The 14,239-nt window shown below is 56.6% G+C and overlaps 1 protein-coding gene across 1 annotated transcript; it reads left to right on the top strand.

Moving 5' to 3' along the window:
* The first annotated feature begins 481 nt into the window (after positions 1 to 481).
* Positions 482 to 13,798, top strand: PLPP7 (phospholipid phosphatase 7 (inactive)). Its single transcript, XM_068553549.1, has 2 exons — positions 482 to 1,093; positions 12,470 to 13,798. Exons 1-2 carry the CDS (start codon positions 643 to 645, stop codon positions 12,832 to 12,834), a joined length of 816 nt encoding a protein of 271 aa, XP_068409650.1. The 5' UTR covers positions 482 to 642; the 3' UTR covers positions 12,835 to 13,798.
* The last annotated feature ends 441 nt before the right edge of the window (positions 13,799 to 14,239 follow it).

Here is a 14,239-nt window from a genome sequence, read left to right as displayed (position 1 = left end):
GCCCAGCCTGCCAGCTTAATGAAATGCCGTCGCAGAGGGGAGGGGCTGGGCCCAGCCCCAGTGGACCCAGGGTGATGCTTTCAGTGACGTCATTCACTCCATCTGGTGTCCGGAGAGGCCTTTGGCCTGGGCTCCACCGTCTAGCCCATGGGACCAGGTCCAAGCTGTCCAGGCCAGTGGGTCAGGCGGGCCTGGCTCACAGGGGTCTGGCCTGCTCAGAGGGAAGCTGGTCAAAGCAGGGCTGAGTCGGGGGGCCCCCATCTGGGCCTCTGGCCTGGGGCACAGCCGAGGCCAGAGCAGCAGGAGGACTACATTTCCCAGAGTCCCCCAAACCCCGGGAGCGAGCCATTGGAAGATTTAAATAGCCCAGGCCCGAGGCAGCCAGGCTGCAGCTGTGGACGTGTCCACCTCCTGGGTGGCTCCATTGGCGCTGGCCCACACTGGGGGGCTCGATTGGCTGCCCAGCTGGCACTGACGTTCCCTGGGAGCCTGGTGGCAGCCGGAGGTAAACAGCCATGTGCAGTCCCGCACTCTATATTTAACAGCTGCCGCAGAGCAGGAGGGGAGGCCGGGAGCAGGGGAGGCTCCAGGCTTCCGTCTTTGGAGAGAAGGGCCTCACAGCCAGGCTGGGTGACTGTCACCATGCCTGGCGCCCAGAGCCGGGCCCGGGCCCGGGACCGCAACAACGTCCTCAACCGGGCCGAGTTCCTGTCGCTGAACCAGCCCCCCAAGGGGGCGCCGGAGCCCCGCAGCTCGGGCAGGAAGGCCTCGGGCCCCTCGGCACAGCCCTCGTGCCCTGGCGATGGGGCCCGCGAGCGGCGCCAGTCTCAGCAGCTGCCCGAGGAGGACTGCATGCAGCTGAACCCCTCCTTCAAGGGCATCGCCTTCAACTCCCTGCTGGCCATTGACATCTGCATGTCCAAGCGCCTGGGGGTGTGCGCCGGCCGGGCTGCGTCCTGGGCCAGCGCCCGCTCCATGGTCAAGCTCATTGGCATCACGGGCCACGGCATCCCCTGGATCGGGGGTACCATCCTCTGCCTGGTGAAGAGCAGCACGCTGGCCGGCCAGGAGGTGCTCATGAACCTACTTCTGGGTGAGTGTGCCCGCCGTCCACCACCCACCCCGCCAGGCCCGGGGAGGGAGCCCACCCCAGCAGGACCAGCGGGGCCCTCAGAAACCGACTGGAACAATTTAATGAGGTTAGGCAGGGAGGGTGCCCCAGAAACAGGCAAGCCTCCGGCTTGGGGAAGAGAGAGCTGAGGATGCCCAGATGACAGCCCCCTGCAAAGTGAGGGCCTTGAGAATGCGGGGCCCCAGCGGGAACTTCTGAGGAAGGGCCCTGCTCTGGGGAAAGTGTACCGCCGCCCCAGAAGCAGCTTGAACAGGGGTGCTGGAGGCCGTGGCCTCGAGGGAAGTGGCCAGGAGTCTGGCGGGTGCTCTGCAGTGGGTTGTCTAACCCTGTTAACACGCCATCCCATGGGTTGGGGTCCTTGAGTTCCTAGGCTGCTTGCAGGCAGCACTTGTGAGCTGCTCCCATCAACCCCCTGCTTGGCTCAGGGACCCTGCAAGCAGCCCAGGATCCTCCCACAGGGCCTGGGGGTGCAGGGGTCCAGTTTGGGGCTCCCACCCACTCGTGGCCTCCTGGAGTCCTTACCTGCTGCTTCCCTGGGTGAGTCGCTGGAGGAGAGGAGGGCCTGGTGAGCTTTGGTTTGTTTTTGCGAAGTCTTTGTCACCAGCGTCTTTCAGTTGAGCTCTGCCCTGTGCCAAGTGTCACGTGGGCGCCATGTGGAAAGCAGGCCTTCCCCTCTACCCAGGAGGTGATGCCCAGCCCCCATGCGGCCCACGCTGCAGCCACTTCCAGATCCCCCAGGTGCTCGGGGACCCTCTGCTGCCACCCTCCACGGTGGGCCATGTTGATCTCCTGGCCCTTCCCAGCACAGCCACGATTTGGGGCGGGAGGGATGGCTCAGGCTAAGCAAACACTGACAAGGGGTCCCACTTCCAAAGGGGTGTGTGTTGGGCCACTGAGAACTGCCATCCCAGGGGAAGTTGCAGTAAAGTGTGGCCCCCCCACTCAGGTCTCGGAGCAGCTGGGGTGGACACTCTATGGGTGGGATGTCTGGGGTGGACACTCTGTGGGTGGGATGTCTGGGGTGGACACTCTGTGGGTGGGATGCAGGGAGGGGAAAACAGCAGGTGCTCGTGCAGGAGGTAGCTGGGTCTGGTACCATCAACGTTTTCTTGTTCGTATTCCTAAATGATTTACATTACTTGTTATTATGCCAAATAAACAGTCCCATGTGACTGGTGCTATTACCATTCCCACTTTACAGATTAGGAAACTGAGGCTCCTGTAAATAAAGCAACCTGGCCAAAGCTTCAGAGCGGGAGATTTGCACCAGGTCTGAAGATTTGCACCTGACATCCAGGCCTGGGCTCTTTTCAGGCAACGTGCCCTGGGCCTTGGGACAGAGGGACAGAGCAAGGTGGCCCAGGTGCTGGGCCGGGTGTTTGTCGGGGGGCAGAACCCTGGTCTCATTACCCACAGTTTCCCCGGTGCCCGCTGCAGCCTGACACAGAGCAGTAGCTCAAGAAAACTGTGTTGGGGGTCAGGTGTCCAAGGATGTGGGTGGGAAAGCATCCTTGAGCCTCCCTCTCAACCCTGCTCCCTGGACCCCATCTGCACATTCCTTCCGCGTAAGATGATGGAGGTGGTGAAGCTGTGTTCGTAATTTGCTCAGTGCTTACTACGTGCCTGGTTTTGCATAAACCACATCACCACTTCTACAGGGAGATGATTTGTCCAGAGCCACGTAGCTAGTCATTGATGGGGCCAGGACCAGAGCTGGGAACAACTCTCAACATCTTAACAATTTGTTAAGATGAGGCTTCTGGCTCTTTCCAGCAACCAGATTCTGTGGACACAAAGGAGTTTGCTTCATAGGATGAAGAGCAAGGTTCGAGGTGCCTCCCTTCTTGAATAAGAAGGACAGCCATGTCTAAGTTTTTAAAATCATCATTTATTGAGCTTCACTATGTACCAAGTACTATGCCATGGATGTCCTGTATTTCATGATTTTTAACTCTTTTTAACGACCGTGTAATGTAAGTATTAATACACCCACTTTACAGAGTTAACTGAGGCTCAGAGGGGTCAAGGGACTTGCCCACCCCCACGTGCCCGTAAGTGGTAGATCTGGGAACCAAATCCAAGTCCTCCAGGCTGCAGACCCCTTGCCCTACCCCCACCATCCGTCTGCAGGTCAGGCTGATGACCCCCCAATCCACGCTGAAGCTTGTGCGTAGCGAGGAGGCATCTAGGAAGAGTTCCCTCTTTTACCAGCACCTTTGCTGGCACATCCAGGTACCGACATGACAGAGAGATAAGAGCCTGGCACAGAGCAGCTGCTCAGAACAGGCAGGGTGGTCTGTGGGCCTGGGGCATTTCGTGGGGATGTGGACCCAGTAAACTGCAGCAAATAGCCAAGGCGGGTTAATCCCACAGCTCTGACCCGACCCGCCAAGAGGAGCTGCCCACACCACTCTCTGGCCAGGGAAGAAAGACCGTCCGTGGAGCGCAAACTGCACGGATCTGTCTGTTCTTCAGTCTTTGGGGGCCTGGGGGGCCTTTCAATCCTGGAGCTCTGAGGTTGGAATGGACTTTGTCCTGGTCCTCACTCTGACCCTTACTCGATCTGGGCAAGTCAGTTCCCATCCCTGAGTTTCAGTTTCCTGATCTGGACCTGGGGCTTCAGGACTGTGGTGGGGGTTCAGGGGGAGCTGGTAAAGCACATAGCACAGTGGGTGGCAGGCAGACGTGGAAGCTGCAGGGCCCCGAGGGATGAGGGGACCCTGCCTGGTCCTGCCTGCCCTGCTCTGAGCACCAGGGCACCCAGCAGAGTCCTGAGGGCAGAGCCCTTCCCCTATACAACTGGGACTTGGGCTCTCCTTGGCCCCAAAGCGGAAAACTCAGGAGCCTCGGGAAATGGAGCTCCAGGCACTGGACCCGGGAAGAGTCCCAGGTGGGCCGGGAGGAAGTTCTCTGCTCTGCTCCCTGCGTTCCTCCCCAAGGGTGTGCTGTGCTGCCTAGACTTTGGAGACGTCAAAGCCAGAAGGGATCTTAGCAGCTGGCACAAGCTTGGCTCCAGAGTTGGCCGGACCTGGGTGCAAATCCCGGCCCAGCTGTGGGAACCGGGGCAAATGACTTTGCCTCTCTGAGCCTCATTTTCCTCATCTGTCTAGTGGGTGGCTGGGACACTTCCCTGAAGCATTACACGAAAGTGCATGGCTCATACGAATGCCAGTTGATGCTTGGGCATCAATGATCATCACCATCCTCATCACCATTGCCAGCATCAAAAGAAGTCCCAGGTCCAGGGTCCCTCCAGGTCCCCTCCAAGCTCTAGGCACCTGTGAGATGACCTGATCCCCTCCTTTGTCCTTCCCCTGCAACACCCGACTTGATGATCCCAAAGGAGGCCAGGTGACAGGGGACCCAGGCCATCCCCGTTCACCAAGCCCATCCCGGTTACCCCATGGGCCTGTCCTCGGTGGAAAATGGCTTCCAGGTCTTATTTCCATGATCTATAAAAGAATCTTTATTGAAATGTCCCTGATCATAAAAACTATACATTCTTTTATTTTCTATGTCATTTTTTTAATTTTGGTTAAATAGACATAACATAAAACTTACCATTTTAACCATTTTTAAGTGTATACTAGCATTAAGTACATTCACATTGCCGGAACTTTTCCATCTTCCCAAACTGAAACGGCTCCCATTAAACACTAAATCCCCCTCCCCCTCCCCACAGCCCCCAGCACCCACCATTCTGCTTTCTGTTTCTCTGAATCTGAAGAGTCTAGGACCTCATATCAATAGCATTATACAGTATTTGTCTTTTAATGTCTGACTCACTTCACTGAGCAGCCTGTCCTCAAGGGTCATCCATGTTGTAGCAGGTATCAGCATTTCCTTCTTTTTTAAGGCTGAATAATACTCCATGGTATGGACAGACCACATTTTGTTTATCCATCATCTACCTTCTGGCTATTGTGAATAATGCTGCTATGAACATGGGTGTACAAATATCTGTTCAAGTCCCTGCTCTCACTTCTTTTGGGTATAGAACCAGGATGGAATTGCTGGAGCCTATGTTTAATTTTTTGAGGAACCCCCAGACTATTTTCCACAGCAGCTGCACCATTTTGCATTCCCACCAGCAGTGCAAAAGGGCTCCAATTTCTCCACAAGTGTTCTTTGCCAGCACTTTTCTTTTTATATAATAGCCATCCTAATGGGTGTGAAAAGTGGTATCTCATTGTGGTTTTGATTTGTGCTTCCTTAATGATGAGTGATGTTGAGCACCTTTTCCCTATACATCCTCATGGTAAGGAAAATTAAAACAACGACAGGTGATGAAAAAAGTGTTTCCCTTAAGCCCTTTCCCCAGGAATAACCTCCATTGCAGTTTGGGTCATGGGCCTCTGGATTTTTCTCTGCGCCCAAACCAGCGTATCATATGCTTCTAAAATGACCTCCTGTGGCATTTTGCCCAGCTTGGCCTCATTCTCATGGCCCTACTGGGCCTTCTGGGCTATGTACCTCCCATCTCGGCCCCCACTCCTCCCTTCACATCAAGCATGAGGGGTTCAGAAACCAGAACCTGCATCCTCAGCCTGGCAGCGCCGCCCCCGCCCACCCCAAGCATCTCACAGCATCCCCTCCCCACCCCAGCCCCTGCTCACCCACCCTCCATATAATCTGTTCTGTCAGCTCTCCCACCCCAGCCCACCGGCCCCTGCTCTTGGGGACAGCTTAGGTGACAACCCCTCCAGGAGGTTTGCGTAGCCTGTCCCTAATTGATGGATCTTTAGACTGATCCCAAACCTTCACGGTCAGGAGCCCTCCTGCTGGAGACACCAGCACAGCTCCGCAGAGGCAGGACATTCTCCACACTTTCCCCAACTTCACTTCTCATCATCTCAGCGGGGCTCAGCGAAATGGTCCCTCCAGGCTAAAATACACATGACATAAAATTCACCATTTTCACCATTTCTAAGTGTCCAGTTCAGTGGCATTAAGTACATTCACATCGTTGTGCAATTGTCCCCACCATCTATCTCCAGAATTTCTTTCATCCTCCCCAACTGAAACTCTGCACCCGTTAAACACTAACTCCCCAGCCCCCCTCCCCAGCCCCTGGCAACCTCTAATCTACTTTCTGTCTCTATGAATCTGCCTACTTTGGGGACCTCATAAAAGCAGAATCATGCAATACTTGTATTTTTGTAAAAATAACTCTTTTTAAATGTGCACAAGTCATGCACCTTCATGGTAAGAAAAGTTTTAATGCGGAATTACAGAAAGACACCAAAAATCACCCTCATCAACCCACCCAGCTAGAAGCACTGTTAACATTTAGCGTGATGCCTTCCAGACTTTTTTCTCTGCGTATAAACACATTAACATCTTATTTTACAAGAACGGCATCCTACTGTAAATCCAGTTTGGTCATCGGCCTTTCCCGCTTAAACCCTATAGCTATCGTTCGGTGGCTATAAATACACATCAGCTTCATCATTCGCAGTGGCCCCAGAGTGCTCCACCGTTTAGACTTGGCCGCAGTTTCTCCTATCTGTCTCCGACTCAAGGGCATTGGGTTGGTTTGGGGTTTTCAGTGTTACAAAGAACGCTGCAGTGGACATCCTTGATGTGGGGCACATCCCTAATCACTTCCCAAGGAGATAGTCTTACAGATGGAAGGCCTGAGTCAAGGGAGGCCTGTTGGAAAGACTTCTGAGTCTGAAGCCAGATGCCCTTCAGAAAGTTTAGACCTATTTACAGCACCCCACAGCACTACCGGGCTGGTTCCCCAGCTCCCGGAGAGGCCAGAATGGGGGATCAGAGGCCAGAAGAGCTGGGACCCCCTCCTCCCAGCCCCAGCCAGTGAGAGGTATCGGCTCTGTCTTTGCTCTTTGCAGGGCCCGTAGCTACCCCTCCCCCACCCCCAGCCCAGCCTCATTGCCCTGCTGCTGAGCTGGTCCCATGGAGCACATCTCAGGGCAAGCAGCTGAGCGTGAGGGGCCACGAGGGGTCATCCCGGCAGCCCCCCAACCAGGCTGAGAGAGAATAGTGGGCACCAAGGCAGCACAGCAGGGCCTTGAGAATGGATGTGCTTCCTGCCAGGAGGGTTCAGCCATCTCAGCCCCCGCTCCGTGAGAGGGGTGGAGAGTGGAGATTATTGGGAGGGAAGGTGTGAGAGGTGATGGGGCCCAGCCCTGCAGACCAGGCGGCCCTCAGAGTAGCTTCTGGGATGATCCCCATTTTATCAACGAAGGGAGGAAGCTCAGCGGGAGGGACGTGCCAAGGTCATGAAATTCACAAGCAGTCGACCTTGAGGCCGGTCTCTGATCCTGGAGCCCAGGTGCGCAGCCTCTGCCCTGAGGCCCAGGGAGGGTAGGTGACCAGCCCGGGTCACAGAGCAAGTCAGGGCAGGTGGCGTGGCTTAGGCTCCTCCTGACTCTGGCCCCTGAGCTTGCTGCCAAGAGGATCTTTCCCCACAGGGACCCCCTGCCTCCCTCCCATTCCAGGAGGGAATGTAGGTCAGGAAGCTCAACAGGCCGTATGAGTGGAATTCACGGAGCCTTGAGTGACGGAGCCATTTGCTTCTATTTCTGGGCCCCAGATTAAGTGCTGACAGTGTCAGAATCAGAGTCACACGAGGGATGGCCGTGGTGCTGGAGGGGGTGCGAGCAGCCTGCGGGAGTGCTGCAGGAGGGGCTGTGAGTGGAGCGGCGAGGCCCTGGTGGCCACCAGCTCTGCTGGAGAACTGTCCCCCCGTGGCCTCTTCTACACTCAACTCTCAAAACCAGACAGCAGCAGTGTGATGTGGGGAGAGGCTGTGGGCGTGCCACACCTTGAAAGGAACCCCCGTGTAACTATTGCTCATCTTCCCCACCCTCACCGCCCAAGCCACCTGGCACCCTGCCAGCCTGGTTCACCAGCCCCAGGCCTGGCCCTCGCCTGCCATACTCAGGAACCAGCGAGGCCCAAGACCTGCAGCTCGAGTGAATGAATGAACCAAGCACAGGCTGGGCCGGGCCAGCTGGACAGCCAGGCTGACCTGATGGTCCCGAGAGGCCCAGGGCAGTGGGGCAGTCCCCACCTCATTATGGCCACAAGGGACAGAGCCAGCCAGAAAGAGCAGATTCCCAAAGGCCCAGATGTGGGGTTCTCAAATCACGGCACACAGAGGCCTCAGCCCCAGAAGCCTCTCGAGGGGGCAGGGGAGGGTCCCCCATCCCCCCCAGCTTCAGCCATGGGGCTGCCTCTTTCATCTGTTCATATACTGAGTCTCTGTGTATACTTACATTGGGGAAAAATGTTTTGCTGCTAAAGAAGTTTGAAAGGTGTGGGTCTTGCTCAGCTCTTGGCCTGTGGGCCTTGACAGCCCACGAGGAGCACTGGGACACCTGGGGGGCCAAGGCACAAGCCCGCCTTGCCTTCAGCCAGCATGTGGGAGCGAGGCCCTGAGCACGGCATCCCCCCCCTGGGCAGCCCATGGAGGCACGATGTTGCCCCTCCCTCCCGCCTTCGTCCTGAACCCAGCAGCTTTCTCTGGGCACCTCTGCTGTGGTTTACACTTGTCTGGGAAGGCAGATTTAAATCGGCAGGAACTTGCCAACTTGCTGAGCCCTGGTTTTCGGCTGAGAAACTTGGTCACCAATTAGATAGATGGCCCACATCTCCCAGTGGCTAGTGTCATGGTTTGATCTACCTTAGGGCCTGGGCCTGGTCCCCATTAGCCCCCTCCAGACCCTGGCCCAGGATGCTCTGACTTTCCTCCAGGTGGTGAGGGTCTCAGAAATTGGGCCACATCATTTTGACCCTGGTGAGACCTCAGAGAAGGAAACCCTCTCACCAGTGCCCCTGCGTGATGACACCCAGCCTCCGGGGTCTGAAAGCCTTAAGTTGCTTACCTGGGTCAGGCCAGGCTGGGGCTTAGGAGTAATAAGAGCAGCTACGGCATCAACCGCCACATACCAGGCTGTTCTAAATACTTCACAGACACTGAGGAGCTCATTTCATCCTGTGATAACCCCTGTTACAGGTGGGTAGACTGAGGCTCTGACAGGTGAAGGGACTTGTTCTCAACGAGCGGAGGAACCGGGACTTGAACCCCACCTGTGACTCTGAAACCTGCAAGTTTAACAGGTTTAAACTCTCTCTCCCAGGTGGAGAGAGCCTGTCACAAGGTGAGGGAGGGGCCTCCCTGGGCTGCTCCTCCGTCAGGCTCAGGGTCCCTGGGGTCAGATGCAGCCGCCTCCCTCCAGCTCCCACCTGCCCTGTTGGTCCCTCCCTCCTGCTGGGACTGTGAACCCCCCCCGCCCCCCCACAGGCTCCAGATGGCTCCCAGCCTGGGCCTGGCCTCCACCTGGGTCAGCAGCATGCGGGATGGGAGGCCTGGCTCCTGGGAACCAGTTGCCGTGGAAATACGGGGCGGGGTGTGGAACAAGGTTCCCTCCCTCCCTTAGGCTCCTCCCCTCATGGCCTGGCGGCCTCTCCGTCCACCATTTCCTGCTTCTGCCCCCTTCCCTGGCTGGTCAGGCACATCCCAGGGTGGGTGAACGTCAGCTGGCCCTGTGGCTAGTGAGAGGGGCAGGCCCTGGGGAGGCCAGGCCTTCAGATCCCAGACCAGGAGCCCAGACTGCAAGCAGCAACCCTGCAGAGGGCAGGAAGAGAGTTCTGCACTGACCGGGGAGCGCGGTGTTACCCGGGAGCAGTCTGGACGTCCAACGCTGGGACCGTCAGGTAAATACACCAGGGCACCTCGGACGCTGCAGCCGTGGGTGTCCGGGGGTGTGTGACCCGGCAACTTTCAAAAGCAGGTTACAGAACGTTGTGTGTGGAGCACGTTACAGCTTTTATTAAATCTACGCTCTATAGATGGAGAGAAGGTTCTGGAAAGGTGGCTACCTCTGGGTGGCAGGATTACAGGTGATTTAACATCTTATGTTTTTTTTTAATTAATTTATTTATTTTTGGCTCTGTTGGATCTTCGTTTCTGTGCGAGGGCTTTCTCTAGTTGTGACAAGCGGGGGCCACTCTTCATTGCGGTTTGCGGGCCTCTCACTATCGCGGCCTCTCTTGTTGCGGAGCACAGGCTCCAGACGCGCAGGCTCAGTAGTTGTGGCTCACGGGCCTAGTTGCTCCGCGGCATGTGAGATCTTCCCAGACCAGGGCTCGAACCCGTGTCCCCTGCACTGGCAGGCAGATTCTCAACCACTGCGCCACCAGGGAAGCCCTAAAATCTTATTTTTGTCTTCTATTTTGTAAATTTTCTACAGTGAACATCTACTGTGTCATTTTTTTCCCAAAAGTTTTTTGTTTGTTTGTTTTTTTTCATTTCTGAGCAGTTGCAGGCCAACAAGTTCGGTGTCCCCCGTAAAGTTTCCAGGAAAGCTCCCAGAGCCAGGCTGCACTGAACTGTCATTTGGTGATAATCCTCCACCCTTCTCTGGCCCTCCTGGTGTGCCGGGCACCTGGGGGGGACCACCTCATCTGGTTTGCTGGGACTTCCCTGTTTTAGCCCTGAACTTCTTATGTCCTAGAAACCCCTGTGTCCCAGGCAAACCCAGGACAGTCAGTCACCCTGCAGGCACCGTGTCAGACCCCGTCTGGGAGGCAGGTGTTTGTGATATCTTGTTATGGGTGAGGGAAGTTAGGTGACTTGTCCAAGGTCACAGTCAGGAAGCTCCGAGGCTGGGACTCGAACCCAGGTCTCTGTGACACTCGCAAGCCCCCACTTTGGCTGACTGGGTGCCACTGCGATCAGCTGGATGGAAGTGGGCCCTTGGCGTGGGCCTTCGTCTAACGGCACAGAGAGGCAGAGCAGCCTCTCGAAGGCCACACAGCAGGGGGGGTGGTGAAGGCAGGACGGACAGAGATCCAGGTCTCCCCCAAGCTCCCCAAATGGGAAAGGAGCCCCCCGCTCTGGCTCCGCACCCCAGGCCAGCGACTCAACTAACGTTTGGAGACTGCCATTCTGTGTCTGGCCCTGGGCATACGCCTACGAACAGAATAGATTTGGCTTGACCCCCCTTCTGTGAAGTGATGGTGGTGGGGAGGAAGTGAGGGGTTGACCCCGAACCTCTCACCACCCAGCGGGTTCCTTAGTTGCAGCTGGATGAGTGCCGTGAGGAGAGCGTGGCGTGTCTGGAGGGCAGGGAAGGCCTCGCTGGGGGTGTGACATTTAGGCTGAGGCCTGGCAATGACGGAGAAGAAGTCAGAGGGAGGGAAAGGGAAACGTCCAGAAAGAAGGAGGGGCGGGCAGGGGTGCGCCAACCTCCAGGGCTTCGTCTCGTCTTCTGTAGAATGAGGACAACATGGCACAGCTGCCATGGAGAGCGGTTCGGTGGCTCCTCAAAAAACTTTACATAGGGAACTCCCTGGCGGTCCAGTGGTTAAGACACGGAGCTTTCACGGCTGAGGGCCCAGGTTCAATTAATTCCTGGTCGCGGAACTGAGATCCTGCAAGCCACGAGGCGCAGCCAAAATAAAAAAAAAATTATACATAGTTAACACATGATGGAGCAATTCCACCCATAGGGATGTGCCCAAAAGAACGGAAAACGGGTTCTCCACAAGTACTCGTACACAAATGTTCATAGCAGCATTATTCACAACAGCCAAAATATACAGACAAGCCAGATTCCATCAACAGTGAATGGATAAACAAACTGTGGCAGGTCCAGACAATGGAATAATAGTCAGCCATAAAAAAGGAATGAAGTTTTGATACCTGCTACAACACAGATGGGCCTCAAAAACATTACGGTATGTGAAAGAAGTCTGACACAAAAGGTCACATATTGTATGATTCCACTTACATGAAACGTCTAGAATAGGCAAATCCATAGAAACAGAAAGCAGACTGGTGGTTGCCAGGGGCTGGGGGGAGGGAGGATAGGGACCAACTGCTTGGTTGGGAACTGGGTTTCTTTTTGGAGCTCGATATTGGTGATGGTTGCACAACACTGTGAATATACTAAATGCCGCTGAACTGTACACTTAAAAATAGTTAATTGTGTGTTACGTGAATTTCAGTTCAACTTAAAAAAGATGGCGATGGTAACACCCTGTTCTCGGGACTGGCGGGGGCTTCAGTGAAGTCCTTTGAGAAAAGCCACCAGCCTGGGGCCCCGTTTGTCAGGATGAGATCCTCCGCTGGGCCCACAGTGGCCCACAAAACCCCTGATCGCCACTCTCTCATTCAGCACTTTTACCTCTCCGGATATCCCAGGGAAGGGCCTTCCAGGTAGAGGGAACAGCGCAAGCAAAGGCCCCTAGGTGGGACCCTGCTCGCAGGTCCGCGTGGTTCGAGTGAAGGAAGCCAGGGAACAGTGGGGGGAGAGCATGCAGGAGGCGGCACTGACGGCCTCCGGGGCCTCTCTCTCCTGCCCACAGCCCTGCTCCTGGACATCATGACGGTGGCGGGCATGCAGAAGCTCATCAAGCGGCGCGGCCCGTTTGAGACGAGCCCCAGCCCCCTGGACTACCTCACCATGGATATCTACGCCTTCCCCGCCGGACACGCCAGCCGCGCGGCCATGGTGTCCAAGTTCTTCCTCAGCCACCTGGTGCTGGCGGTGCCCCTGCGCGTCTTGCTGGTGCTCTGGGCCCTCTGTGTGGGCCTGTCTCGGGTCATGATCGGCCGCCACCACATCACCGATGTCCTCTCCGGCTTCGTCATCGGCTACTTCCAGTTCCGCCTGGTCGAACTGGTCTGGATGTCCTCCAACACCTGCCAGATGCTCATCTCCGCCTGGTGAGCCGTTCATCTGCGGCTCCGGGGCCGGGGGTGGCCCGAGGGGCAGCAGGAGGACATGGGGCTGGCAGGGGCGGGGGGACCAGGCAGCCCCAGCCCATCTCCTCAATCTTGGTTGGAGGCTGGTGACCTCAGGTGGGCCCACCAGTGACCGGCACGTCCCTCCCATCATGCTGGGTGCCTCCTGCTCCTTCAATCAGACTCTTGAGTCCCTCTGTAGACGGGCTGGGGCCCAGCCGTGGGGATAGGCCTGCTCCGCTTCTGCTCTGGAGGTACCAGGTGAGAACCAGGATGGCGGGAGAGGGGCCGAGTCTCATCTTGTCCTTTCACCATCGTGACTGTTGAGTTCCTGGCTGTGCCCACCTGACCAGCAAAATGCCCACAACCCACCACCCAACACAGGTGCCATTGCCATTAACGGTCATCGATAGCTTAGGGCAACACTTTCCAGAGGGTACCCACCGGACACCAGCCTACAAGACACTTTGGGAAGAGAGATGGTCTTGTGGTCAAATAACTTTGGGAAATGCTACACACTCTGTTGGACATTCACGAGGGCTGGGATTGTCGTAAAGGCAAAGTCCTGTAGAAGAGCTTCCATGGAATCTTGTTTAATCCATGTTTCCTACACTTATTTGACTACAGAACCCTTTTCTCAAGGAAAAGCTATTAACCGTCCCCCAGGGAACCGCATTTCCCCAGGCGCATTTTGGGAGATGCTGCCCGGAGCGGAAGGGCTTGAGGCGTGAGCTGGCCTCTCCCAGCGCTGGGCCCCTCCCAGCGCTGGGCCCCAGAGCCCGGGGAGACCAGGTGTCTGCGCCACCGCCTGTGGCAAGCCCAGGGCCCACGGGCATCGGTGCCGCTTTGGCCCCCAGGGGCCGGACTCCGTGTGACCTAATAGGTCGTTTCCAAGTCAGCCGTTCCGGACGTGCACTTCACGTGACAATACAGATGACGTGCAAACAGGCCCTCTCCTGTGTGTTTTTTTTCCTCGTTTGATGCAAGATTCCAGGTGGGAGAGTCCCTGTTAACATGGGGGTGGGGAGTGATTTCTTTACCCCCAGTCAGGCCACGGTGTCAGGTGGTCAGGGGGCAATGGGCTCCTAGACTTTTCCGGGCTGCCTGGTCCCTTCTCCCTGAGGTCCCTGCTGGGGCTCCCTCCATCCCCGGGGCCCTGCACTGGCCACCCTGCCCAGGGCCTGGGTCGTGATCCGTTTGGGAAGCCCTCACTGTGGTGCTGAGGAGCTCTCCCCTGGGGGCCAAGCCCCTCTCACTCCCCGCTGACCCAGACCCTGCCCCCAAGGAAGTGGTCGCTACCAGGACAAGTGGAAGCAGGGTGAGGTAGACATTAGTGCCGATAGATGGCGGATTCGTTTCCTGGCTGCCGTAAGGAGGAGCCACAGCCAACC

Source organism: Eschrichtius robustus, chromosome 10, assembly GCF_028021215.1.
Source record: "Eschrichtius robustus isolate mEscRob2 chromosome 10, mEscRob2.pri, whole genome shotgun sequence".
NCBI classification, from domain to species: domain Eukaryota; kingdom Metazoa; phylum Chordata; class Mammalia; order Artiodactyla; family Eschrichtiidae; genus Eschrichtius; species Eschrichtius robustus.
The sequence above is the reverse complement of the archived record's forward strand: the minus strand, read 5'-3'. Positions and strand labels throughout refer to the sequence as shown.

Bases quoted from the DNA above. Each gene is read 5' to 3' on its own strand.
- PLPP7 (XM_068553549.1), top strand. From the start codon at position 643: ATGCCTGGCGCCCAGAGCCGGGCCCGGGCCCGGGACCGCAACAACGTC. The intron at 1,094-12,469 runs GTGAGTGTGCCC...TCCTGCCCACAG, and splicing joins GCTCATGAACCTACTTCTGG to CCCTGCTCCTGGACATCATG.